This window comes from Crocuta crocuta, unplaced genomic scaffold (genome assembly GCF_008692635.1).
Source record: "Crocuta crocuta isolate KB4526 unplaced genomic scaffold, BGI_CrCroc_1.0 scaffold797, whole genome shotgun sequence".
NCBI lineage: Eukaryota > Metazoa > Chordata > Mammalia > Carnivora > Hyaenidae > Crocuta > Crocuta crocuta.
The window spans coordinates 260,078-286,943 of record NW_027529224.1 but is presented as its reverse complement, the minus strand read 5'-3'; the positions used below and the strand labels follow the sequence as shown (position 1 = coordinate 286,943).

The 26,866-nt window shown below is 48.5% G+C and overlaps 1 protein-coding gene across 1 annotated transcript; it reads left to right on the top strand.

The window, feature by feature from the left end:
• The first annotated feature begins 9,991 nt into the window (after positions 1–9,991).
• Positions 9,992–21,258, top strand: LOC144226869 (H-2 class I histocompatibility antigen, Q10 alpha chain-like). Its single transcript, XM_077758384.1, has 7 exons — positions 9,992–10,122; positions 16,026–16,286; positions 17,383–17,658; positions 19,569–19,844; positions 19,958–20,065; positions 20,361–20,393; positions 20,654–21,258. Exons 1-7 carry the CDS (start codon positions 10,074–10,076, stop codon positions 20,716–20,718), a joined length of 1,068 nt encoding a protein of 355 aa, XP_077614510.1. The 5' UTR covers positions 9,992–10,073; the 3' UTR covers positions 20,719–21,258.
• The last annotated feature ends 5,608 nt before the right edge of the window (positions 21,259–26,866 follow it).

The following is a 26,866-nucleotide window of genomic DNA, read 5'->3' as shown; positions in this document are numbered from 1 at the left end:
TGTTGAACTGTCAGATTGCTGTACCAGACCAAAAGTGTATGATGGCTCAGAAAAAGTAAAAGGTCAGTTACTACTCACTTACTTGGTAGACTAACTAGTCAGCTAACCGATGAGTATTCCTATAAATAAGTAAATCAACAACTTGAATTACACTCTCTTTTTTTCTAAACTGTTAGGACAAGCCCAACCTTAAAACTGGTGATGTGTCTATATTTCATTAATAGTTACCAGGACTAATATGCCTGGTAGCTGATGATGCATGATTAGTTTGGCTTTTGCTTTTCATTGGACAATGTGGTTCCAACTAGGCCAATCCTTGGTCCCCAGGCTGGTTTTTTAACCCAATGCTGTCACCACAGATATTTGGATTTAAAACACAGGCAGAGTCCATGGAGCCTGAGATTAATGGCAGGCTTTTACCTCTGCCTGTCCTGAGAGATGTGAGTCACAGTGCCTACCTTCCCCCTAACTCTCTCTCTCCTCTCAGTCTTTGTCTCTACCTGCCTCCTTCTCCAACTTCCATCCTCTCTCTCTCTCTTTTTCTCTTCTCTCTTTAATCCATGGAATTCCAGAATTGTTTCATTTGAGAGGATTTGGGGCAACATCCTTTCTATCCAGTTGACACCTTCTCTTAGTCAAATACACTTTGAGAATATCATTAAATCTTTAAGCAACAACATCCCCTAATGCCCCCCCCCGCAAAGTGCACACTCAATATTTGACAATTTCAGAGGGTTCTTAAATCCCCTGTAGTCACAGAACCCAGGAGACCTGGTCTGAATCAATTTTCTGTTTCTCTTTGGCAACATCCCAGGTTCTAGCCTAGGCTCTTCCAGAGACAAGAATGTTGCCTTTGGTAAGTTATAAACAGCATCTGAGTTAATAATATCAAAAACAAAAAAGCAGTCTCCTTCAATGACAATAATTATTACAAAACAGAAAGCAAAAATGAACCCTAGAGCTAATTTTCACATGAAGGAAATCCCAGAGGTAGGAAAGCAAGTTTAATGATCCCTCAGAAAAGCAAACAGCCAAATCATGAGATTTGGTCCAGTCCACTGGTCCAGTTCTGCTTTCCCACATGTAGGGATTCCTTGCAGGGGGCCCAAGGGGTGGTCAGAAGGCACCCTTCCTGAACAAATCTCCATGAGGCTGGGTTTCCTTCCTTTCAGAAGCACTCTAGTTTGTCCCAGAACCTAACCACATGGCCAGCCTTATGTCTCATAATACCTTCTGGGCTGAGGACTAAGTTCTGAGGAAGAGATCACTGGCCTGCCCTGCCCTTACAGGAGTCTCTGTGGGACCACTTCCTTCTGCTGCTGCTCGTCAGCATTGGGCCACTCCTTCTCCTTTCTTTCTCATCCTCTGACTTCCCTTCCTTCTGTCCCCCTTCACCACCTGCCCTCCTATTCTCATCCTCCTCATCTGCCCGTCCTCTTCATTCTTCTGCCTGCCTGTCCTTTTGTTTTCTTTGTATTCTTGTCTTTTTTGTCCTCTTGTTCACCTTATCCACTGTCTTTCATTCCTCCTGTCATTCTGTCCCTAGCTTCCTCTTCTCTTAATCCTCCTTATCCTCCTATCCTTCTGTCCTATTCATCCTCCGTTTCTACCTAGTGTGCTGGGGTGGTTTGAAATGTATGAGAAGGAGCCCTACCAAAGGAGGGCAGAGGTCAGGTCCTTCTTGCAGAGGAGTGGCCTCCTACCACAGATAGTCAATGACCACAGTCAGTGATCTTCTCTGCCCAATGCCTGTGAGTCTTCCCACAGCACAAGCAGGAAACACTTTTCTCTTTCTTCCTCTCACCTCCTTCCAACTGCCCATCCTCTTCCCAAGCATTCTGGGAAACCGGTGTGGGCTGCATCATGGGGCAGCCAAGTAGAGTTACTGTTTGGGGTCGCAGGATCACAGGATGATTTTCCTCGGTGGCAGATACTTGGGCTAGGGCTGCCCACAGTTTCTGAGTCTTTCTGCCCCTCCTCACTCCCCATCCCTCCTTCTCTTTGGAGGGTCAGAGATAAGTGACTGCCTCCAAACACAAGTGTTGAGAGACGTCACTATATAGTAGAGGTGGGGAGAGAATGGCTCCTCTCCAATCAGGCCAGGCATGGGGGCAGGAGTGCTGACTCATTCTTGCCTTTCAGTGTGTAGCTGGCCCTTCCAAGAGGTCTGTGAGTTTTGAAAAGCTATGTGTCCCCACCAGGGTTGCAGGGTCCCAGCCATGCCCCTTGCTATTCTGGAATGGACACATCATCCTGATGCTGCGGGTGCTGCAACCCCAGCACAAGATTGCCAGGACATGTTCACTTCAGCTTTGTATCCTCACCAGGCAGGAGACCTCATCTGTTTCCACTCCTTTCTCTCCTTCTGCCCCACCCATCCTCCAGCATCCCTCTTGACTGTGGACCTGCACAACCTTTAGTATTTCTTCTCTTGCCTCATCCTTCTGTAAAGGTGGGCTAAGAAGACCAGGGAGATGAGGGAGGCATGAGAGAAGGCAAGGGCTGTGGCCCAAAGCATTTTGTGGTTTCCTCCTGCTCTTGGGCAAAGGTACACAGAAGTCCCCTACAGGAGTACACTGCACTCCCTAGTGCCAGCTGATACTACCTAGGAGAAATGTGTCCTCTTTTGCCATCGTCCATGCTTTTTCCTCCTCTTGAAGGTCTCAGGCCAGAGCAGGGAAGATGTTGGCCAAGGAACCTATTATTGGTAGATGACACCTTAGCTAAAGGTTGTGAAAGAGGAGAATTAATAACTCTCACAGGCTTGTTACCATGTAGGCATGTAGATCCTGTTTTCAAGGTATGTGATCAGCCATCAGTGACAATTTGCCCCAGTGACCACACTTCTGAAGATGAACTCGTCGGCAACTGACACATGTCAGCCACCACTCTCAAGTTGAATATTAACACTCTCAACTCTGAAAAATCCCCCAATCCCTGAGCACTGTGCTTCTCAAAAATTTATGCCAGGTCATAACTGCTTTGCTCAAAGAGACTGTCTTACAAGCTCTCCAGTGCTTAAGCACAAAATAGATTCAGCTTTTGAGTGGTCCTTTCTTCCTGCAACAAGAGGTTTTGACAAGCAAAAGAGGTCTCAGAGAATCTGGGTCTTCAGGGTTCTCTCAGCAGAGGCTGGCATATGCTGCAGAAGCCTATAAATGTAGCAACCAGCAGAAATCCCGGCCCAGTGAACTCTGTAAAATTAAGTAGTGTTTTTCCTGCCTTTATTGCTAACTTCATAATTGTTGGTTAACTTGTTAACTGACTTGGTTTTAGCTTACTGTTTGAGCTATAAGGTAACTGATTTTAACAACTTGACTTTGATGATGAGCCTCTCCACCCTGTTAGGAGTGGGCCTATGATTCTGATCCAGTGCCTGGGCACTCAGCCCTGAAAGGTGACCACAGGGAGTGATCTGGATTCTGAGTGTTTGAGATGTACCGACGGGAGGATTCATCCCTCAGTTCCTCCTAAGAATAACTTGAAGGAGAATTACTCTGAATTACTCTGAATGTCTGGGCAAGAGATTAGTGGAAAGAGTGGAGCCAGAGATGAGGGAGAGTTTGGCCAATGTCCCTAGAACAAAGGCTTCAGGAGAGTGGGCCACTGTGTCTCTGAGGCAAGACTGTAACCAGGCAAGAAGGAGGGGCCCAGGAACAGCTCCAGAGACACTGTTCCCCAGAGGAAACACTGAGCACACAGCCAGTGTGTTTCCCCAGACCTCTCAGAAAGCCCTGTCCATGGAGATGCTGAGGGAGGCTGACCTATGGGGTCTTTCTCTTCCTTTCTCACAAAGCTGGTCTCCCATCCTCCAGTGACACAAAGACAGCCACCAGGACACACTTTGTGGAACCCCCATTAGGCTACTCCCTCCTAGTGTCCCCTGGGAATCTCTATCATCATACTCAGGGTGCTATGTATCCCTTACCAGTTCACAAATGCAATGGTTAAGAGCATGGCAGCTAGAACCAGACTGCCTGGGTTCAAATCCCAGCCCAGCTTCTTAGCAGCTGCCTGACTTTGGGGAGTTTACTTAACCTCAATCTGCCTCATTCCCCATTTGTAAAATAGAGATAATGATGGTCCTGTCTGAGGGGGTTATTGAGCAGACTGAATGACAGCTGTAAGAAAAGGGATTAAAACAGGGCCTGTGCAGCCCATCCTCAGTTATCTGAGTGTTGGTGTTGGCTCTTGATTTAGGATAATTAATGCAATTCTACCTCCTTCCAGACTGTGGATTTTGTACTGTTAGGGAACTCAGCTGGTCTCGGCCTGTCCCAAGTGCCTGATGGGGTGCCTGGTGCAGGGTATATACCCCTGCCAGCTGAATAAATGGGTTGGTCTGGAAGATTACACTTTTCAGTGACCCTACAGAGCCTTGAAGCTGGCATCCAGATTCCTTAGCCTGGCACTCAAGGCCCTCTGTGATGGCCTTCCCATCAGCTACCTCAGCTCATCACACACCTCTCTGCCTTCCTTGAGGTATACCTGCATTTACGTCTCCCAAACTGCTTTTCATCCTACACCTTCATCTTCCTTACCTTCTCTTTCAAGGCTCAGGTCAACTGTCACCACCTCTGAGAGGCTGTCCCCTACCTGGTCCCTCTTCCTGTCCAGGGTCTAAATTTCACCTGTGGCAGGTGTAGGTGTGTGACAGAGGTGCACCAGAAAGGCTCTCCTTATTACAAAGGTTTAGTAATACTCTTCCCCATCTTGAAGGGAAACCCGAAGATAACTTAACCTAATACACATAGAATTAAAAATTAAAATCAAAATAATGACCTAATTGTAACAGAATGTATTCAAAATTAAATTATAATTCAATAATAACATGTGTTTCAATATGTAAATGTTTGGGGGCAACTGGGTGGCTCACTTGGTTAAGCATCTGACTTTGGCTCAGGTCATGATCAAGTGTCTCACTTTAGCTCAGGTCATGATCTCACAGTTCATGGGTTCCAGCCCCGCGTAGGTCTCTGTGCTAATAGCTCAGAGCCTAAAGCCTGCTTCAAATTCTGTGTCTCCCTCTCTTTCTGCCCCTCTCCCACTTGCACTCTGTCTCTCTCTCCCTCTCCAAAATAAGTAAACATGAAAAACATTTTTAATTAAAAAAGGTAAATGTTTGGCTTGACTAAATAGAAAATATGATGAATAGTCATGCATTTGCTGGATATGTAAAATGTCTATAAATACAACAGCTACAAATGCCATTGATCAATGTGCTGTGTGGGCCATCCAGTGCTTCAGGAGGTAAGCCATTCTCAGTAAAGTAACCTACAATACAAAGTACCACCTCCCTTCCATCTTTTCTTTTCTTTTTTTAATGTGTATTTATTTTTTGAGAGAGAGAGAGCAGGGGAGGGACAAAGAGAGAGGGTAACAGAGGATCCAAAGTGGGCTCTGCAGTGACAGCAGCAAGCCTGATGTGGGGCTCAAACTCACAAACTGTGAGATAATAACCTGAGCCAAAGTCAGAAGCTTAACTGCTTAACCAACTGAGCCACTCAGGTGCCCACACTCCACCAAGTTCCCTTCCATCTGTAGTGTAGCTGCCTTCCTGGAAGATGCAGTGTGTACTGTGGAAGCAAAAATGCCGTTGGCCTGCTTCTTTATGACTACACCCATCATTCCCCACAGCCAACTGTCCTGGTTTGCCCAGGACTGAGGGAGCTCCCAGGATGCAGAACTTTCAGTACTAAAACCAGGACAAATTGGTCACCTTGAAACAAACCAAGACTAACTGGGTTGCTCTGTTTGGTTTGGCCCCCAAAATAAACCTGGATTGCCTAGAAAAACAACTTTCTCCTTGATTTTTGCAGTGCTAATATGCAGATATGTGACAACCTTTGTGAATATAACAATCATAACACAAACATGAATTTTACAGTTTTATTCCTTTAAATATTTTTTTACTTGATTAACTGGACTTTTCATGCCCACCTTCCTTGCATCTCTGCTCTATCCTCTCCAAGTATTCCTTTGGCAATATTAAAAGTTGACAAATGTGCTCTCGATTCGGATCGTTACAATCTGGTTTCTTCCTTAGTGAAGGGCCGGCAAGACACCATGGGCATCGCATAGCGGCTCAGACACCCGGTAGGACAAGGTTCTGGCATCTCTGGCCCCGCCCTCTGACGTGCGACGAACTACCCAGACCCATCCCAGTCAGGACCACCAAAGTCCTCCCTACGAAATTTTCAAATCTCAAAAACCATGAGGGGGTTCTGTGAACTTGGACAAGAAAAGTAACCTTCATTCTCACTAAACCTCTAGCAGAAATTTAGCCATTCTGCATGGAGGAGGACACTTGTGGGGATGAGCACTAGGTGTTATGTGGAAACTAATTTGACAATACACTATTTGTAAAAATAAATAAATAAATAAATAAACAAACAAACAAACAAATAAAATAAAATTGGAGGGGGGAAAAAAAAGAAATTTAGCCATTCTTCCATGATGGGTGGAAGTAGCAAAGCTCAGCAGTGTTAGCAAGATTTGTGCTGGTGTCCTCAACGGAAACTACTGGTGTTTTCGAATCACGTGACAGTTATGCAAACACCTGAATTTCCAAATGACAGTAACATTAGCTCCGCCGCTGGGTCTTGTTTTCATGAGGGAGTGAAGAAGCACGTAAGCTGTATTTGACAATTTACAACACGATTGGTTTTCCTATATATGTATAAAAGGGACCATCGAGGAGCTGTGCGGGACGGGGCGGGGACAATGGCTTTGGGAGCCGGAGCCTGAGCCTGAAGGGGCCGGGCGCGACTGAGCTGAGGTGTGGTGCCTTCCCAAAGCTGAGCTCTCGCTCTCCCCCGGTTGGCGCCAGGCCACCGACCCCGCAGCTGAGAACCCACTCCAGGGAAATCCACACCCTGGGGAAGCGCGCTAGGCTCGCGAACCCCGGCTCGAGGATCGTCGAGAGCGCGCACGTCTGGACGCCGCCACGGAGAATGCTGCTGTTCCTGCAACTGTTGTGGNCCGCAGGTGACTGGGCGGAGAGGCGGGGGGCCTGGGGCAGAACCCCAGCCGTAGTCCACCAGGGCGCGGGTGGGGCTGGGGGAGGCAGGGAAAGATAGGCCACTTCCGGGTTTGGGGAACGCGAATGGTGAGTTGGAGAGCCGACCCAGGATTGTAGGAGACGCTAGGCCCTGGGTTAGAGCGCCTGTTTGCTGTCTCCCACTGTGACATAGGGGTCTGGATTAGAGCATGCGGGAAACCGGAGGGACGCGGGGTGCTGGCGGTGACCCCGGCCTGGGACGCAGCCGATGCCACACCTTCTTGGGGGTTCCCTTGGACACCTCTGTTGGACTCCACTCGGTTTCTGGGGCTAGGTCCTCCAAGAAGGCCCTGGGGAAGCTCTTGTGGGGTCAGGAATGTGAGAGCGACTGACGCGCCCCCTGCTAGCTAGCTCCGGCAGGCGCCCGCCCTTCGCGGTAGGTCTCCCTGGAGCCTTGGCGACGCTCCGTTGGGTTACCTGAGCGTCTCCTAGCGTGGGTGTTGGGTGAGGAGGATTGCTCTGGCCTGGTCTGGAATTTCCATTCTTTCCCAATTTTAATTATTCCGGCATTAGTGGCTGGACCTGACCTCATCCTGGACTTCCCCCCCTTCCCGTCCCCCGGCTCCCATAGGGCACCGCCCACCCGGGGCGCACGTATGGCCAAACATTTATTAGCACAGACCTGGAAGTGTCCACCAGCATAGAAGTAACAATAGCTGGGCACCCTTACGCCGAGCTCTATTCTAAGTGCTTCACATACAAGAAGCCATTTCAAATCACAGAACACTTCTCAATTTACTGTTTACAGATTTAATATACGGCTCAGAGAAGACGCTAGGTGGCAGGATCAAAAGTCGGAATTTTTTTTTTAATGTTATTTATTTTTGAAGGAGAGAGAGACAGAGCATGAACGGGGAAGAGGCAGAGAGAGAGGGAGACACAGAATCTGAGGTGAGGTCCAAGCTCTAAGCAGTCAACACAGAGCCTGATGCACGGCTGGAACTTGGGAACAGTGAGATCATGACCTGAGCGTTTAAGTATAAAGTTTAACCGACTGAGCACCCAGGCGACCCAAAAGTCGGAATTCTTAACCTTTTTTATGCCTTAGACCTGGTCTTAGAATGTTTTTAATACATAAAATGAAATATATAGGATTGCCAAGGAATCTGATTGTTTCTTAAAAGCTATTAAAATCTTTTAACTAGAAATATAAGTGTGTGAGATGTAGTATGTATGCTTCTAAGTTAACACATTAAATAATGCACTGAATAGCAACAATTCCCAGAATTTGAAAGTAGTGAGAGTAAAGCACAGGTCCTGCTAATCCTGCTGAGCTTTGTCGCTTTCATTCATAATGAGAGAAAGGCTGAATTTCAGCCAGAGGTTAGTGAAAATAAAGAGGTTATTTTTCCCCTCCAAGTTGAGGCTCCCAAACTCAACAGGATGCATCTACAGGATTCAGCCCTCAGCTCCCCATGGAAAACACTTGAAGGACAATCACCTTGGATGTCTGGGAAGAAGATTGGGGGAGAGTTTGGTCCTTGAAACAGTGACCCCAATGGCATAGGCCACTGTGTCTTTGGGCCAATATTGTATAACCAGGTCACATACAGCCTCTGGAGATCCTACTTACAGCACCCCCGAGTCCTCGGGTGTGATATAGGAGCATATGGGTGATTTTAGTTCTGCGTCGCAGGAATGGTCATGAATGTGTGCACTTAGGCCCTGTAGCCATATGGTAGGGAATGGCCGGGGCTGATGTAGGGAGATGGGACCCCAAGCCAAAGAGGAGGAAAAATGTGGAGGGATAGCCCCAGGGGTTACCCAACTGTAGGAGGGAGATGGCACACAGAGTGGAAGTAGCCAGGGGTTTTTGGCTGGCCTGCTTACAACACTCCTGGATGCCAAGCTTTCCCTTTAGAAGCTAGGGAATGAGGAAGTGGCTTTCATGGGGGCAGATATCATGAGTGCTGCAGTGGGGCAGTTTGAAGTAGCTCAAACCTTAGAATCACCCAGAGGGCTTGTTGAGCTACAGAAAGCTGGACCCCACCCCCAGAGCTTCTGATTCAGTAGGGCTAGGTTAGGTCCTGCAAATTTGCATTTCTAGAAAATTCCTAGGTGATACTAATGCAGCTGGTCCTGGAACCACACTAGATTCACTAGCCTAGAATGTTCTTCCCTCCTCAACAAACCTACTGCCTGGAAACTCACAGCTGGTGAGATCCCCTCCAGGTTTCAGCCTATAAGGCCCTTGACCCCAGCACCTTCCCACCCCAGGGTGTTCCTGGTGCCTGGTATTTCCTGTACAACACTCATCAGCCCTGCTCACCTTATTGGACCTACTTATTTAATTTTTCACCTGCCACCTCCTTGTCAGACCTGAGCTTCCTTGGGCCCATGTCTGTCTTGGTTTCTCTCTGTCCCCACACACACCCCCACCTAGCTCAGTGCCTGGCTCGGAGTAGGTGCTCAACAGATGTTTGCTAAACGAGTAATACTGCAAGGGGAGAGGTCAGGACCCGCCCAGGTGAGCAAGTGGACAGATCTGGGCAGAGCCAGGCAGAGTCAAGAGAGCATGGCACCACCTGGGAGGTTTCAATGCCTGCTAGTGTCCTCTCCTCTTCCTTTCAAACCAACTAAATGCATATCCATAGCAGAATTGTCAAAGCTTCCAGAAGGTGTGGGGGCAGCTGGGTGGAAACTTCTGGCAGAGATATGAGCAACCCAGCCCTGGCTTCCCTCTTAAGTGGAACAGCCTACCTCACAGAAATGCAGTAAAAATGCCATGAATTAATACTTATAAAGCTCTGGCACCAAGATTCAGAATTCAGCCCTGTTGATTTTACATTTGCATGCTAAGGAAGTTTCCAGTCATTCCTGAGGCAAGGTTCCCATGTCCTTCTTCCCTTCCAATGTGACTCTGTCATTTCATACCATCTCTCCAAGCAGACAAGGATGTGTAGGATGCTTATGCCTTGAGATTCATATTTCCTTTTTCCTTGTCCTCCATGCAGAGAGTCCCTGGGGGCTGCCTGTGGTAGCTGATGGCCCAGCTTCCTTAGCAAAAGTGGTAATGGCAGAACTGGCCGACCTGAAGTTAGAAAACAAGCCATGGCCTGGAGGTAAGGCTCAGCCCACATGCGAAAAAAGAAGGCAAGATGGCAGAGACCAGGAACCCCTCCTTCCAAGCCTATAGGAGGGCATGTCCAGAGTCTGGGAACCTAGTAGACTGTCTTTGCTCAGGTGGGAGACACAGAGGCCAGAGGGTGTCCTAGAGGGGGCTTCACTCAGGTATCTTTCCCCACCCTCATGCCCCCATACTCCAGCTCTCTTTTTCCCATGCTCCCTCTCCCTACCAGATAGGAAAGAACTAAAGCTAAGAAAATGATGTCCACAGAACCCTTCCTCCATGCCTATACTTCTTCTTTATGTTTATTACCTCACCAAATGCTCCAGTGGAGCAGGTCACAGATGAAGAAACCAAAGTCTGAAGCTGTGAAATAAGGTCACACAGTTAGAGAGTTGCATCCACATGGATTGTACGAAGGTGGAGCAGACACAAAAATGTCTCCAGAGGTTGGGGCAGGAAAGGGATAGGGCACTTCATCCCCCACCACAGTCAGAGAAAGAGGGAGGCTGTGCATAAGAGGGCAGGACTGCCCCTTTTGTGGGGGTGGGGCATTGGTGATGTGGACCAGTGACCAGGAATGAGCAGTGAGGGAAGGGGTGGCTGATGACACAGGGCCTTAGGCAGTAATGTGCATGTGGCCACTTAGGCCATGTCACAGCATGAGCAGAGTCCCCTGGACACCTGCCATGTGGCCTCCACTTCTTCTTGCTGTGACCTCACAGTGCCTGGCACTGACCCCGGCCTGTCAGGGGTATTACTTCCAAAGCTGCAGAGGTAGCCTGATGATTGTTCAGCTTCTTTTGCCTTACTGTGGGCTGGAGCCCAAAGTATGAGGATCCCTCTTGGATCCAGTTAGCAAGTAGGAATCATGTCCCAGCTCAAACCATCCTCTTGGAGCAAAAAGATGGGTATGGGCATAGGAGCATGTGAACTCCCACAGAGAGCAGGCTGGGCCCCCAGGACCATCCAGTAGGTGGAGTAGACAGCAGTGGGATTTTCAGGGAAGAAGGAATGTTGGACTCCTCACTGGGTACGTGAGAGGTAGTACCTGGAAGTCAGTTGAACAAGGGGTCTACAATCATGAACTTGTCCTTAAATAGTTCTCTGACTCCCAGATGGGGACCAGATGCCAAGGTGTAGGCCATGGGTGAAAAGTCCAAGGCAGAGCAGATGCCAGAAACCCCATGGCAAGGAGGGCTAGTCCAGAGGCTATATCCAGGTCATTCCAGACACCATCTGGACAAGCCTGGGAAGGATTTGGGATCCAACCCCTTCTTTCACCCCTACTGCTACTACCTATATAGCTACTGAGTAACACCACCATTTTAATTTTCCCCTGTGTTATTACAAAAACCTCAAGAAAGCTACTGCCTCAGGACCTTTGCCCTTTGTACTGACTTTCCCTTCTGCAAACCTGGAATGCTCTCTCCTAGATCTTTACATGGCTGGCTCTTTCAGGTCTTTATTAAAGAGTTTTCTTTGCAGGGAGGGGTGCTTCCCTGTCTATTCTATATAAAATTTTAAGCCCCACTCCTAACATTTTGTATATCTCTGTGTTATTTTTCCCTCTCAGAACCTATTGCTGTCCAGCCTGTCATACATTTTATTCATTTATTTTGCTTATCCTACATTCATGTAAACTTCCTAAGAGCAGCCACTTTCCCGACATCCCCAGGGCCTCAGAGAGGGCCAAACAGTGGGTGTTCAGAAAGTACTTACTGTGTGGGGCAACAGGGAGGGCCCTGCCAGACCATATGGGCCAGGGTGGGTAGAGCTGAGGCCACTTAAACCATGTCCAGGGTGGTGTCTGTAGAGGGTAGAGAGTGAAGAGATGCCTTGGAGAGAATGCTGCTCATGTGCCCCCAGCCAGCCACATACTGTCAGTCTTTATAGTGTGTTCACTAAAGGGCGGGTGTGGGCTAGGGGACACCTTGAGAATCTGGATATGCAGACTGGCCCTACTTTTTGCTACTGGTGTGAGCTTTGCAGGTGACTTTGCCTCTTTGGGGCTCAGTTTCCCCATGTGTCATAGACAGGCACAATAGTGGCACAATAGTATCTTCCTGATAAAATTGTTAAGAGAATTAATGGAGCCAAAAAAAAATTTTTTTTTTTTTTTACAAATAGTTTATTGTCAAATTGGTTTCCATATAACACCCAGTGCTCATCCTCACAAGTGCCCTCCTCCATTGAAGCCAAAATTTTATAAAGTGCTCAGGACAGGGCCCAGCACCTAAGTGCTTTAGAACTATTTTGTAATTAAAAAAAATAATACATTGATAGACTTCCCCTCATTTTTAAACAAAAGTAACTGGCCACTAAAGCAGCTAACACTAATAAATAGTAACATTACCTAGAAAGAAAATTGTGTACTTGCCCCAACGGAACAACCAGATGTGTGTTGCTCTCTTTCCTGCAGGCCTGAACTTGGATCACTTGTTCTTTCCCACCTTCCCACACCTAGGGAAGAGCATGTCAGCACCTTTGCAGCCTCTTTGCTTCAGTGATGGGAATACCAGGGTCCCTGCACCCTCACTCTGTGTCCCTTGGGCTTCAGTAATAGTGGCAGCTTGAAGACTGGCATAGCTTTCAGAGGACATCCCTCTTCCCAGAGTGTGCATCCTTCTCTCTGTTTCAGGGCAGCAGAACCTGCCCACCAAACTCATAAGACACACAGACTTTAGTCTCATCTTATGTGTATTTGTTTTCTATAGTTGCTGTAACAAGGGGACCATGGGGTGCCTGGATGGCATTGGCTGAAGTTGTGATCTCACAGTTTGTGGGTTCAAGCCCCACGTCAGGCTGTGAGCTGACAGCTCAGAGCCTGGAGCCTCCTTCAGATTCTCTGCTTAAGATTCTGTCTCTCTCTCTCTCTCTTTGCCCCTTTCCTGCTTGTGCACATGCACGTTCTTGCTCACCAGCTCTCTCTCTCTCACAAAAATAATAAACATTAGAAAGAAAAAACAAGGGGACCATAACTTGGCAGCTTAAGACAACATACATTTATTCTCTTAGATTTCTAAAGTTCAGAAGTCCAAAATGGGCTTCACTGGGCTGAAACTAAGGTGCCATGGGAAAGCTCCCTACAAAGGCTCTCAGGAAGAATCCATTTCTTTGCCTTTTCCAGCTTTCTAGAACTTCATTCCTTGGCTCATGGCACCTTCCTGACTCTCTGTTCCATCTTCATGTCTAGACTATCTTCTCTGATAGTCATGGAGTCTCCCTCTGTCTCCCTTTCATAACAACACATTTATGGCCTGCCTAGACAATCCAGGATAATCTCCCCATCTCAAGATCCTTAATTTAATCACATCTACAAAATCCCTGTTACTAAATAAGGTAACATTCATAGGTTCTAGGGATATCTTTGGGGACCATGATTCAGCCTACCATACTGTGCTCCCTTAGCTGTGGAGGAGGCAGGACAAAAACTACGACATGCGTGGCTTCCCCTGCTACCCAGGAGGCCCAGCAGCTACCCAAGGGTACAGGCTCTTTGCCTTCCATCACCTCCAGGACAAGCAGAGCTGCTACAAATCAGAGCCAAGGAGCAGGTGGGTCACCTTAACATAGAGAAGCCACGGCCTCTGTTCCTTTCAAAGCCTGCATGCCTGTTCACAGCTCCCATCCCAGGAGCATCCCACTAATCTTAACTTGGTGGTTTGCAAGGAAACAGCACTCTGAGACTCAGTCACCTCCCAGGAGGCCCATAGCAGTCCAGACCTGGTATAAGCTCTTCACTCAAACACTTTCAGCATTGATCCCTCTCACCTCCCATAAGGAGGTTTCACCAGTGTGAGAAGAGGGCTCCCTTGTCTTCTTCCTAAGCTTAGAAAAAGCAGGCTTGAGGCACCTGGGTGGCTCATTCGGTTAAGCATCCAGCTTCGGCTCAGGTCGTGATGTCACAGTTTGTGAGTTCAAGCCGTGCATCGTGCTCTGTACTGACAGCTCAGAGCCTGGAGCCTGCTTCGGATTCTGTGTCTCCCTCTCTCTTTGCCCCTGCCCCACTCAACCTTCTGTCTCTGTCTCTCTCTCTCAAAAGTAAATAAACATTAAAAAAGAAAGAAAGAAAAAAGAAAAAGCAGGATCTGAGGAGGGAATCCAGGCTCCTCTCTTTTTAGTACATGACTTTGGGTTCTGTGCTTGCCCTCCCCTGGGCCTCAGTTCCCTCATCTGTGAAACAGGGCCAGTCACACCAACTTCTTAGGTTTATCCTAAGGACTAACTGAGGCAGTGAATGAAAAGCAGTTAGACTGGTGCAGGGCACACAGCGGTCACTCTCCAAAAATGACAGCTCTGATCATCATCATTGCCCTTCATGTTCTTGTTTTCTGTCCAACTCAATAAATGCTGGAAGTGTCTACTGTACGCCAAGCATGGTGTTCTTCCAAGACCCATAGAAACACTAGTAGCACAGTCAAATGTATTGCCCACCCTCATGGAGCCCACAGTTTCATAGGGAGGCCAGAGACCCCTGAGGGATGTCTGGGTGGAATCAGAAGGGGTTCATGGAGGAAGGGACACCTGATCTTCAAACCTGAGGGTTGAGAAGACATTGGCTGAGAGGAGAGGGAACAGCAGGAACTGCAGGTACAAAGGGCCTGGGCAGAGTTTGATGTGGCCGTAAAGTTGCAGAAGGAGCAGTGAAGATGGGGATGCATTTGACTCCTCCCCTCACATGTGAATATTCAAATGTTAAGCACCTATTGTGTGCCAGCAGCTGTTACAGGCTGGGAAGAGAGAATGATCATTAAAAAAATTTTTTTTTAAGTTTATTTTGAGAGTGAGAGCAAGGGGCAGAGAGGAAGGGAGAGAGAATCCCAAGCAGGTCCCATGCGGTCAATGCAGAGCCCAACACAGGGCTCAATCCCACCAACTGGGAGATCATGACCTGAGCTGAAATCAAGAGTCAGATGCTTAACTGACTGAGCTGCCTAGGCACCCCAGGAGAATGACACTTATAGGAATCTCTGCCCTTGGGGAACAGACATTACAGGGGAGAGACAGACTATGAACAAGATAAACAGGTAAAGTGCACATTTGCCAGGAGGTGGTAATAATGCTCTAGAGAAAAATACTGTTGGGAGTGCTGGGAGTGTAAGTATTTAACAGAGTGGGCAAGGAAGGCTTTACTGAGAAAGCAGCATTTTTTAAAAATGAAGGGAGTAAGCCCTGGGTGAGTCTCTGGGAGTGAGTGTCTGAGAAAGGTAGGCTGAGTTTTTCTCAAAGATACAGCACTTGTTTTCATAGCTTGAGTCAGGCCTGGCTGCTAAATAGATTTCATCTCCAGCATCAAGTTGAATGGATGAGTTGGTGCTTCTGGAGATGGTGGAGAACAAACCTCAGGGCAGCATTTGGATGTAAAGAGAAGAAATAACTAGCACTGTCTGCTGTGGGAAGAGTAGTAAGTGGGGAGTGCAGTCAGAATGCCACCAACTTGGCAGCAATGGTTCAATCCAGGAGTGATGGCTCAGCTTGATCAGGCGTCTCTGGGGGAATGAATACTTTCACGTAAATTAAGCTTAAAAACAATCAATTTTTAAAATCCTCCCTTTCTTATTGTGATGGGAAACCATCACAGTACTCACAGAAATGAGTGTAAAGTATGAGTAAGTAAGCCCTGAGTGAGGAGCTGAGAAACTTCCTAGAAATAAAGTCAACAGCCCTGAGCATATAAACTTTGGCTTCAATGTTTGCTTGCTTGCCTGATTGATTGATTGATTCTTTAATTAAACTATTTGGATACCTTTTTTTTTAACTAAAATTCCCAGTTCTTGCTCATACTGATTAGCAAATACTCTGGATAAGTTTCCACTGCCAACCCCATCAGTCACCCCAACCTGTGGTGCAGATCCTGGCAGTGCATAGGAGCCTGATTGTTTCGTATCTTCACAGGGACACACTCTCTCCACTACCACTACCTGGCCCTGTCAGAGCCAGGCCCAGGCCTTCCTCAGTTTCTGGCTGTAGGCTACATGGATGACCAGCCCTTCATCCATTATGACAGTCATGTGGACAGAGCCAAGCCTCAGGCCCCATGGATGGCAGCTATGGACGCCCAGTACTGGGAAACAGAGACGCAGAAGCAGAGGGCCTGGGCAAAGGTGCAGCAGGTGGAGACATGGACTGTGATGGGCTACCACAACCAGAGCAGTGGTGCGTCAGAGGCTCCTACCACCCTACATCCTCCTTCCTTCACACTCCGCATGCTGACCTCCTAGGCAGCCATGTCCTTCCATTCAGGAACAGAGGTCACTCCATTGAGCCTGTAAGAGGGTGCAAAGCATGCTCCTGATGCATAGCTTTTCTGCCACAGCCAAGTAGGGGCCATAGGGTCCTTCAGAATCAGTGTGGCCCCAGCGGCCAGCACAGCAAGCATCCACAGAAGCTAGGGTCCCACAGTGCCTCCCTTTCAGCTACCCAGGGTTCCACACCTCAGCAGACTGGCAGAGGCAGAGACTTTTCCCTTCCTCATCCCCTCATCCTCACCAAACACTTAAATCTCGCCCACCCCCAGGCCCTCAGACACCAACTCTGCCATGCAGGGAGGGAAGCCAAATGAACTTGAACTAGGCAGACAGCTGAAGGTGAGAAAGAGAAGCTAATTAAAGACACCTGCTCTACCCAGTGTCCGTGAGGAATGGCATTCCTGACAGGCTTCCGCTTCCTTATCGCAGCAAAGGCTAGCTCATGCTCCCTGCCAGCTGCTGCTAATGCTGAATGTAGTGCTTGTGGGGCACTTGTTCACAGCCCTTTCCCATCCTGTGCCTGGAAACCCAAACAACTGATGCTGCAGTTCCCAGAGGCCTCAGAAGGAGTAGATGTAAAAGCCCAAGACTGGGACAAGCTACACATTAGCCCAGGAGTCCCAGGATAATAAGCACGACTAGCCCCCAGGTGCTGTGGTAGCAGCCAGGCTCACATTTTAACACCTCTTTTACATATCTGAAATTGGGGTGTGAAATCATCTTAACCACGAGTGTCTCTTGAGGATATCTTACATCCATAAGTAGCAGAGTTTTCCTTCTAATAATGATGCCTGTAGTTATGTACTCAAGTGTTCTCACATGAGAAGCCCAACAGGTTTCTCAGCCCTGACCTGCTTATGAAAATTACCCAGGGAACATTTTTTGCAAATAGCACCACCCCAACCCCCCTTCGGAGGCACCCATGGGTGGTGGGCTTCTCTCCAGCTCTCAGGGATTCGACCCATAGCCCATGGAAACCAGAGCCTTCTTGCCCATGTGCACAGGCATGCACAGCACTCAACGAGCGTTTGGTTGTGAGATCCAGGAGGACGGCCATACCAGCAGCTTCTGGCAGTTTGGCTTTGATGGGCAGGACCACCTGTCACTGGACCTGGAGACTCTGCGTTGGGTGTCAGCCAAGCCTGTGGCTGTGCAGACCAAGCGCTGGTGGGAGACAGAGCGCTGCTATGCCGAGTATGACAAGGCCTATCTGGAGGGCCTCTGCCTCACTTCCCTGCGCAGGTACCTGGAGCTGGGAGGCCAGAGCCTCACCCGGAAAGGTAAGGTGCAGCCTGTGGCAACACAGAGGGGCCCACACTCCCGTTCTCAAGGGTCTTGGAGGGTGAGGAGACAGGCTGTGTTCTCCTGGCTCAGACAAGCCCATTGGGCCCCAGAAAGGCTGAGTAGCCAACAGCTTCCCCATGTAGGCAGCACAGAAGCCTGGATCTTGGGCCCTCATTCCAGGTTAGGTAGAATGGGAAGTTTATGCCACACAGTATGGTCTTGGTGAATGAGGCCCTGACTCTGGGCCTCATTTTATTCATGTATAGAGTAAGTAGGTTAAACTAGGTGGCCCATAAAGCCCTTTGTGGGTTTAACATTCTGTGGTTCTCCTTGGAAAGTGAACCTCAGGCCCCAGGGAATAGCACCCATCACTAGGCCAGTCCCTGGACTACTGAAGCTGAGGCTCTTCACCCCCACACCCCTCATGCTAAACATGCTCCTCAGACTCTAGGTGCATCCCTAAACTCCTGACTGCAGCCAGCAGGGCTGGAGATACAAGGACTAGGATGGGCCCTAGGGAAGGTGAGTGCATGCCTCACCAGCTGCTAGTGGGTAGGGCTGGTCAGAGCACCCAACACACCATGGATATTTGGTGATGGACTGGTGGAATGTGAATCAGCTGAGGCAATGGGAAGGCCATTCCTTCAAGGGAAAGCAGGGCAAATAACATCAAGAGAAGATGTGATTATGAGAGCCGAGTGTGGAGAGGTCAGGGCTCAGGTACTGGAGCCTAGCCTGAAGATCCACATCCTGGCTCCAGGACTTGCTAGCTGTGTGACCTTGGGCAAGTTACTTGCCCTTTCTGTGCCTCAGTTTCCTCATCAGTATTGCAGAGATGGTAATAATAGCCCCTGCCTCCAAGAAGCACCATATTGGTGTCTTAAATGATGTTGAGCTCTCATCCAGCACCAGGGGGATGTTCTACACACATATCACCTGATGGATTAGTCAGGAATCTCCACAGAAACAGAACCAACAGGATGTGTTTAGAGAGAAAGAGAAAGAGACATATTTAAGGAATCCGCCCACGTGACTGTGGGGGCTCAGGAGTCCTAAGATCTGCAGCTGGCAAGCCTAGAGACCAAAGGGAGCCAGTGTTTCAGTTTGAGTCCACGGGCAGGAAGCCTCAGCTGAAGATAGTCAGGCAGGGGTAATTCCCTCTCACTCAGATTTTTTGTCCTGTTCAGATCTTCAAGTGATTGGATGGAGTCCACTCACATTGGGGGCAGCAATCTGCTTTACTGAGTCCATTGATTCAGATGTGAATCTCACCCAGAATAATACTTGACCAAATGCGTAGGCACGGTGTAGCCCAGTGAAGTTGACACATGAAATGAACCATCTGCCCTGGATTGTCGTTTGGAACAACCCTGAGAGGAAAGAACAAAGAATCCCCATCTGGCCTGTGAGACTGGGGGATTGTGGACAGGAGTCAGGCTGGGCTTCAATTCCAGGCTGTCTGGCTCCAGAGCTACACTCATGACCACCTCATTCCAAAGTGAGGGAAGGACCACCATTCTTGTCTTCACTTAACCTCTTGCTAGGCACCTACCATGTGCAAGAAGTCACAGGTGAAGTATGTAAAGTCTGAGAAAACCAAAAGGTTTCTGTGGGTAGAAGGGGGTTGTCAACACAGCCAACAGCTCCATCCAGGACCTCCTTTGAGGTTAGAGTCAGGAAGTCACATACTCCCCTATGGAAATTCGCAAGAACATCCCCCTTTGGAATGGTTGGCAGTGGGTCATCCCTTCCTCCAACATTGGTTGAGTACCTCCCCTGGAGAGAGACCTTGTCTCCATCTCCTGTCTTCCACCATGGAAGATGCTAGAGGAGCCCAGGATCAGGCATGAGGAATGAGCACATAGCAGCTTCTCACTAGCCTTCCTCCCTCGACCTCTTTCTGCAGAGCCTCCCACAGTGCAGGTGACAAGACACACAGCCGACGATGGTGGCATCACACTGAGGTGCTGGGCCTGGGGCTTCTACCCACGGGACATCTCGTTGAGCTGGTGGCTGGGGGAAGAGGAGCTGGTTCAAGAGACTGAGTATGTGGAGACACGCCCCAGCGGAGACGGTACCTACCAGACATGGACGGCTGTGCGGGTGCCAGCCAGGATGGAGAATGAGTACATTTGCCATGTGCAGCACTCCAGCTTGAACCATACTCTCACTGTGGCCTGGGGTGAGGAGATGGGCTTGGCAGAGGGAATGAGGAGGAGCAGGGGAGTGTCCCAGGGAACCCAGAGACAGTCCCATAGCCTGGGGCTGGTGCCTCGTCTTCTTTGCCTACCTTAGAAGCACCCTCTCATCAGTGGATAACCAGTGCCATGGTTCTCTCCATCTTCACCATCACTTTCTTGCTGGTGGCTGGAATTTTGATCTTCATCAAGCAATACTCTCAAGGTAAGAAGAAAAGAAAAAAAAAGTGGTAGAGGGTCCTCATAGCCAGCCCAACCCTGTAGGGAGAAATGCTCTGCTCCCATCCCTTCCACCAGAACTGTTCCCTCCTGTCCCTGTTTGTGGAAAAGCCCAAGTACCCTCACAGAATAGCCATACATTGCCCTAAAGACACTAAAGATCACTAGGCCAGACCTTCAAAAGGCCCGAGGGGAGAAGAGGAAATGGAAGGTGGGCACCTGAGACCTCACCTCTGCCTACCACCCACCTAGTCTCTCCTTTTATGTTCTTTTTCCCATAGCCAGGAATAAGGAATCTTGCAAACAAGCCCCAGGTGAGTGTGGGATGGGTGGGTTGGGGAGAAGAAGCCCCACGTGCTCTCAAGCATGGCTAAGATGCCTGAAAACCAAAAATGGAGGCAGGGTGGTGGGTGGGAGCTTTCAGTCTCTAGCATGTCCTCATCCCTTGCTCTCTGTTCCCTCCCACCATCTGGGAGCCAGATGGAGGGGGCAGGGAGCACTCCAGGGAGCCACTGCTGAGTTTCAGGAAGAGCTAGGAAGCAATCTGGGTCACGTCCCTACTTTCTCTCTGCAGATGGAGAGGAGCCTCATAATTCCCAAAGCCCAATCATCATGGAGGCTGCTCAGCTGCTCTGCTGACACAAGTTCACTGTCACAGATCAAGGAAGTGTTTTATAGTGTTTGGGGGCCTCCAGCATGCTAGCTGGCTGGCAGTGGTGATCCAACTGTGAAGGGCCCACCGCACCCCAAAACAGCCCTCCTCAGCTCCAGCCTCATCACAAGAAGTCTGGGCCACTAAGATAGATTTGCCATCTTCCTGAAGTCCTTTTAAAAGTAATGGTCTCCAGTTTGGAGGGTGGGAAGGAGGGCAGTATAATTCCACAGATTGGTTCACATTTGACAATTTGCACAATAATTTCATGTTAAGTGTAAATCCCACTTGAGCTTCTCAGGTACTCTGTGAGTTCAGTGGTGGTATTCTCACCTCCAATTCCCCAACATGAAAACCATAGCCACGAGAAGTTAAAGAAGAACCAGAAGAACAGTCAAAGAGTTATGGGGGCAGCATCCTGCATCCATCTGCTGGCAGCTGGAAGAAGTGGCCAAATGCCTACCTCCTTTTATAAGTGTGTTCTTGTGTGTATGTAAATTTTCTTTTATAAAGAAGTTTGAAATGTTGGGGGTGTGTGAGAGTATGTGGTTCCAGGAGGGCGAGGATGGATGTGTGAGGGTGTGTAGGGAGTGATGGTGTGTGAGGGTATGTGTGTGGCAGGGGGTGTCTTTGTGTGTATGAGAAGTTCAGGGGGACAGGTGCCCAGGGAACTGTTGATAGCCCAGGACAGCTGAAGGATGGGAAACAATACAGTCAGTATTTTCCATCCTGTCCTCTTCAATGATTTGAATTTTTACAATAGGCCCATGTTACTTTTACAATAAGGGGAAGAGAAGTTTCACTATGTCCTGTGGAAATGCTTAAGTATTCTTGTTTAGGGTGTGTCTGGGGAAGGTCTGGCCTCACCTTCTCCATATTTCAGTGGAGCAGAAACCCCATGTCTCCTTTGTAAATAAGAATCTCTTGGAGAGCACACAATTTTGTTTATTCAGAGAACAATTCCAATCTCACGGCCAGCTGACATGCAAGGGGAGAGGACTCCAGAGCCACAGCAGAAGGACCACTCCACTGGCATAAAGGATACAAGCCTGGGCCCTTCACAGGGCACCCTCTGCCTCTCCATAGGACCCCAACACATGACTGAGCCTCTTGTGGGGACTTTTTTTTTTTAATTTTTTTTTTAATGTTTTATTTATTTCTAGGAGAGAGAGACAGCGCGAGCAGGGGAGGGTCAGAGAGAGAGGGAGTCACAGACTGAAACAGGCTCCAGGCTCTGAGCTGGCAGTCAGCACAGAGCCTGACGCGGGGCTCGAACCCACGAACCGCGAGATCATGACCTAAGCGAAAGTCGGACGCGTAACCGACTAAGCCACCCAGGCGCCCCTTGTGGGGACTTCTGAAACCTTCATGTCTGAAGCCCTGGGAGGCCCCAAACAAAGGATGTGAAAGATTTATGATACTAGAAAGAGTCAGCCTGCCCTGGTGGCCTGAAGGACCTCAGCAGTGAACTTGTAACTATCTGATTGTACTGAAAATGTGTCTTAAATGTCTGTCTGCCTGTCTTAGTAATGCCATCATGATCCATGCTGTGCTAATCACATTCAAAGCAGAGTTCTGAGCACTTTTACATGTACTAATCTGTGTAATCTTCATAGCATGCCTCTCCAGGACAATTAATAATCCTGTGCTACAGGTGAAGACATTGAAGCCCAAGGTCCTATGGCTGGTTCATGCCAGAGCCAGGACATTAGGTCAGGAAGTCTATGGCTACAGTCTGGGCACTTCACTACTGCACTGAAAACCTCAATGACAACTGTGCCAATCTGTAAATGGGTAAATAAGTACAGGTCTGCAACCCTTTATCTGCAATCCTGAAATTCAAAACTGAAAACCAGAAGTTCCTTCCTTATTTTGGCATCAAAACCCAAAGTCAAGTGAAGTGAGGCTATTTGTAGGCCAGTGTGTCTTTTTGCAATTTTCCATAAAAATATTGATCTATTTGATTACGGGGTATCTCCCCAACCTCTGGAGATTTGATGTAATATTCAGGATCTACACTTTGTCATTTTCTTTTTTTAAAAAAAATATTTATTCATTTTTGAGAGACAGAGCATGAGTGGGGGAGGGCCAGAGAGAGAGAGAGACACACAGAATCAGCACAGAGCCCGACACGGGGCTTGAACCTACAAACCATGAGATCATGACCTGGGCTGAAGTCAGATGCTTAACTGACTGAGCCACCCAGGTGCCTCTACACTTTGTCATTTTCTAAAGCCCAAGAATTTTAAATTCTTAAATACATCTGGTCTAAGGGGTTTCAGGTAAGGGTTTGTGGACCTGTATTAATAAGGTTTTGTGGTAATAGATATTTTATTTTTACACTTGTCTGCCTATACAGTGAAAATGTTGGGGCACAAGGTGGATCTGGCCCATACCAATGGAAGGCACAAGCACCTGGCTGACCTTTGAAGATGTGCCTAGGATTTCCTGAGCAAAGGTCAAAACTTCATCCCTGACGAGGATGAGGGCCCAGTGTATTTGTGGAGAAGTAGATGGGAGGAGGCTCTCATCAGTCAGTCTCACTTTGAATTGGTATATCTGTGTCACATTTCTGTCCCCCTATCCCAAAGACTTCAGGATCCTTCATCCACAGCTGACCTTACCCACCCCATCCTCCAGCATTGGTCCCAACTGGGAAAGCATAGGCCTTAGACCAGCAGCTTATGTGGCTCCTTTGATGCAGGGGGTTTGTAAACCCCCATCTCAGGGAGACGTAGACAAGGTACTTATCCCACTGACACTGGTTTCTATAAGCATGAGCCCTGGACAGAATGGGCTAGAATTTCCTGTTCAGTTCTGCACATCTCTATGTGTTAGAACTCTGAGCACCTCTGGGGCTGCAGGATTGTAGGACCATCTCTCTGATGAGGAGAGAGGCCATGGGCTGATATAGTTTCAGAACGGTGCCTACAGGCTAGCAACAGAGCCCCAGCCACCTGCCACCCAAAAGATAGGGTCACTTCACTCATCAGAGTGGCCTCATTGGCTACTTGGTTTAGAAATTGCCTGAGGGCTTGGGCTATGCTGTCTGTATCTGCCCTAGCTATCCATTCCTTTTTTTTTACCTCACTTCCTTTTCCTCAACCTCCACCTACCTGATCTTCCCGGTAGCAGGGGACCTGATATCTGCAGGGAAACCTAGGGCTCTGGGGATAGGGCTTGGTAGACAAAAGAGTCTCCAAGAGAGGGGTGGCCACTACATTGTCCCCTGGCCTGGGGGGCTATTCTCCCCTTTCCTGAGTCCTACTAACCCAACAACTTCTAGTTCACACCCCTGAAAGAATCTTGTTTTCCTGTTGCCAAGGGCACCATCATCCTGACCTTAAGGAAGTATCTGCTGTATAACTGGGTTATGGGATCTTTGCAACTGCACATCCCTTCAGCTTTATTTTGTTTCAATCATATTTCCCTTACAGACTAGTTCAGCGTTTTGCCCATGGAGCCATAAAATATATTTTAGACCTAAAGGGATCCCATATAGCACCTCTACAAGCCCCTGATAATTTGACACACTCTCCCCCCACAACCCCCACCATCATGCTGCCTCCCACTGCCTCTCACGTTAGAGTCCTTCCTGTCCAGGATATAGCTCTCTCCAGTGCACATCTCTCTTTCTCTTCCTCCCACACCCCAGGCACATATTGGTTTAAGTCTGGTACACCTGCAAAAACTGAGGCAAAGGAACATGATCCAACCAGCACTTCACAGCCAGGTAGGAGGTGGATCTGGGAGTCCTGAGTTTAATTCCATAGAGGGATGAACAGGCCCAGAAAGTAGGGTGGTCTCTCTTAATCCAGGCCTTGCTCCTTCTTCCAATTTTTTTCTCTGCTTAGCAATGGCTGGTCAGTGATCTCAACCCAAGACGGGGCTCTGGACCCAGCTGGACCAGCCCAGATGTCTGCCTGCCTCCCTGGTTCTTTCCTCAACTACTCCTGCCAGGAGAGAAACTCATGAGAGAAACAGAAGGCAAACACAGAGGGAGTTCATCTGAGCCCTAAGTGTTCCCCTGGGTGGCCCCTGATTGCTACCACAGTCTTAGGCATAGACAGAGCCAGGAGGGCAAGTGAGAAGGGCTCTGAGCACCCTTGGAAGCAGTAAAGGGGCTTCCAAATCTGGCAAGGACAGGGAGACAGCTTTGCAAAAATTTGCAGACCCACAGGAAAAGCAACCTTCTCACCCAGCAGGGCATTACTTCCACTAGCTCTCTTGAGAACTGCTTCTCTCTCAGCCCAGACTGGCCTGGCCTTGGGTCAGAACCATGGGGTCTCCATCCACAGGCCATCCCCTCACTCACAGAGGCCAAGACACCTTCCCTGTGGAAGGAATGCTATGTCAGATTTTTAATCCTCAGGCTCTCCACTGACACAAATCTTACCTGCTAACCCTCTGGAGTCTGGTCCCAAACCACGACTATTTCCAGGCCACCATATTAGGGCAGAATTCAGCATGGCCTCACTGGAATTGTGCTTTGTGATGATGCATCAAAGGAATGAATTGATTAATAAATAATAAATTGTGGGTATTGAACAAATAATATTAGATTCTATGCCCACCAAATACAAGGCTTCCTAACAAGACATCCACTGCAGCCTCAATCCTGCAAATAACTGCACTGTTCCAATCCTAGAATGCCACATCTGCCCTCCCCACAGCCTCCAGGAACTCTCTGAGACTTGTGCTCAAGCCATGCTCCCAGAAGCCCTCCTAGTTATCCCTGCTCTGGGGTCCAACAACGCCCCCAGCGTATGTCTCTCGGGTATGTCCAGGCAGTCAGGGCCTGGCCAGCAACAAAGGCCAGCAGGAAGGCCCAGCCCTGTGCTAGTCATTTTTTTTTCTCTCCTCTAACTTCCTGAAGAAGCTCACAGACCAATGTAAACAGAAGAGGATTGAAGGCATAGTCTGTTTCATTTGTGTCTTTTTAGCCTAGCCCCCATACTGCCACGTAACTGAATAGTAAGTTCCAGAATGGAATCACACAGCTTCACCTCAAGGCAAACATCTGGGGATAAGGGAGTCAGCCTGCCAGCACCCTATACCAAAGGGTTGACCCTCAGTCAGGTTTCTCCAGGCCTGTTTCCTGGCCACATTGACAGAGCCACATGCTAGAGCAAGTCCAAATAGGGAGAAACCCAGAGAGCCAAAGCATTGCAGTGGAAATGGAGGAGAAGCTGGGCCTGAGTTAAGGAGGAGGAAGGCTGTGCCAAAATCCACTTTCTGCTAATACAGAGTACTAAGCTCAGAAGGCAAAATCTGTCCTTGTAACCACCTGGGAAGAAACAGCCAGTGAGAGGGAGCTGGGGAGCATCTGAGAAGGTTGGGAGCAGGGAGAATATTGCAGGCTCCAAGTTAGGCCTGACCATGAATCAGATGGGGATTGGGGGTTTGGGAGGGTGGATACTTACCCACAAAGGCTCCCTGCTCTTCTCCACCTGGGCACCAGAGGAAAAGACACAGGGGAACTATCCTGGATCACTTGTCCTCCATCCAGCACTGTCCCCATCAGGAAAATGGGTACCTGATGCTCATCATCTTCAACTTTAAAGACTAGATGGGCAGGAGGTGGTGAGGTGAAGAGAATGCCCTTTGAAAGAAATGAGTTGAGGGACAGGCTGAGCTTGAGGTATCCCCTAAAATTCCTGATGATGAGAACATGCTGCTCCTGAGATCCCTAAGTTTGTGTGCTGCCTGAGGATTGGTACCTCATGCTAGCTGACCTAATCTGTTCTGGGGAGGTGCCAGCAAGAAGAGGCCTGGGGTAGCACTCCAGAGGCCTAGTTACAGCCTCTCACTCAGCCTCAGTGTCCCACTCTGGTCCAGCCCACCCCACCCCAGTGAAATGACCAAAGTGCAGGGGGCTCTTAATTCCAAGGTTTAAATAATAACGGTTAAGTAAGATGTACTCAAAACAAAACCTATGTATCGCTCTGACCCAGTAATTCCACTCTTAAATCTTAGGTCCAGAAGAAGAAAATACATACATATGTTCACTAAATGACAGATTCAAGTGTTCAAAGCACTATTCATAACATCCCCAGACTGGAAACAAACCAAATGCTCCTCAACAGAAAAACATGGAAACAAATTTGCTCTACTTACACAATGCAATATTTATAC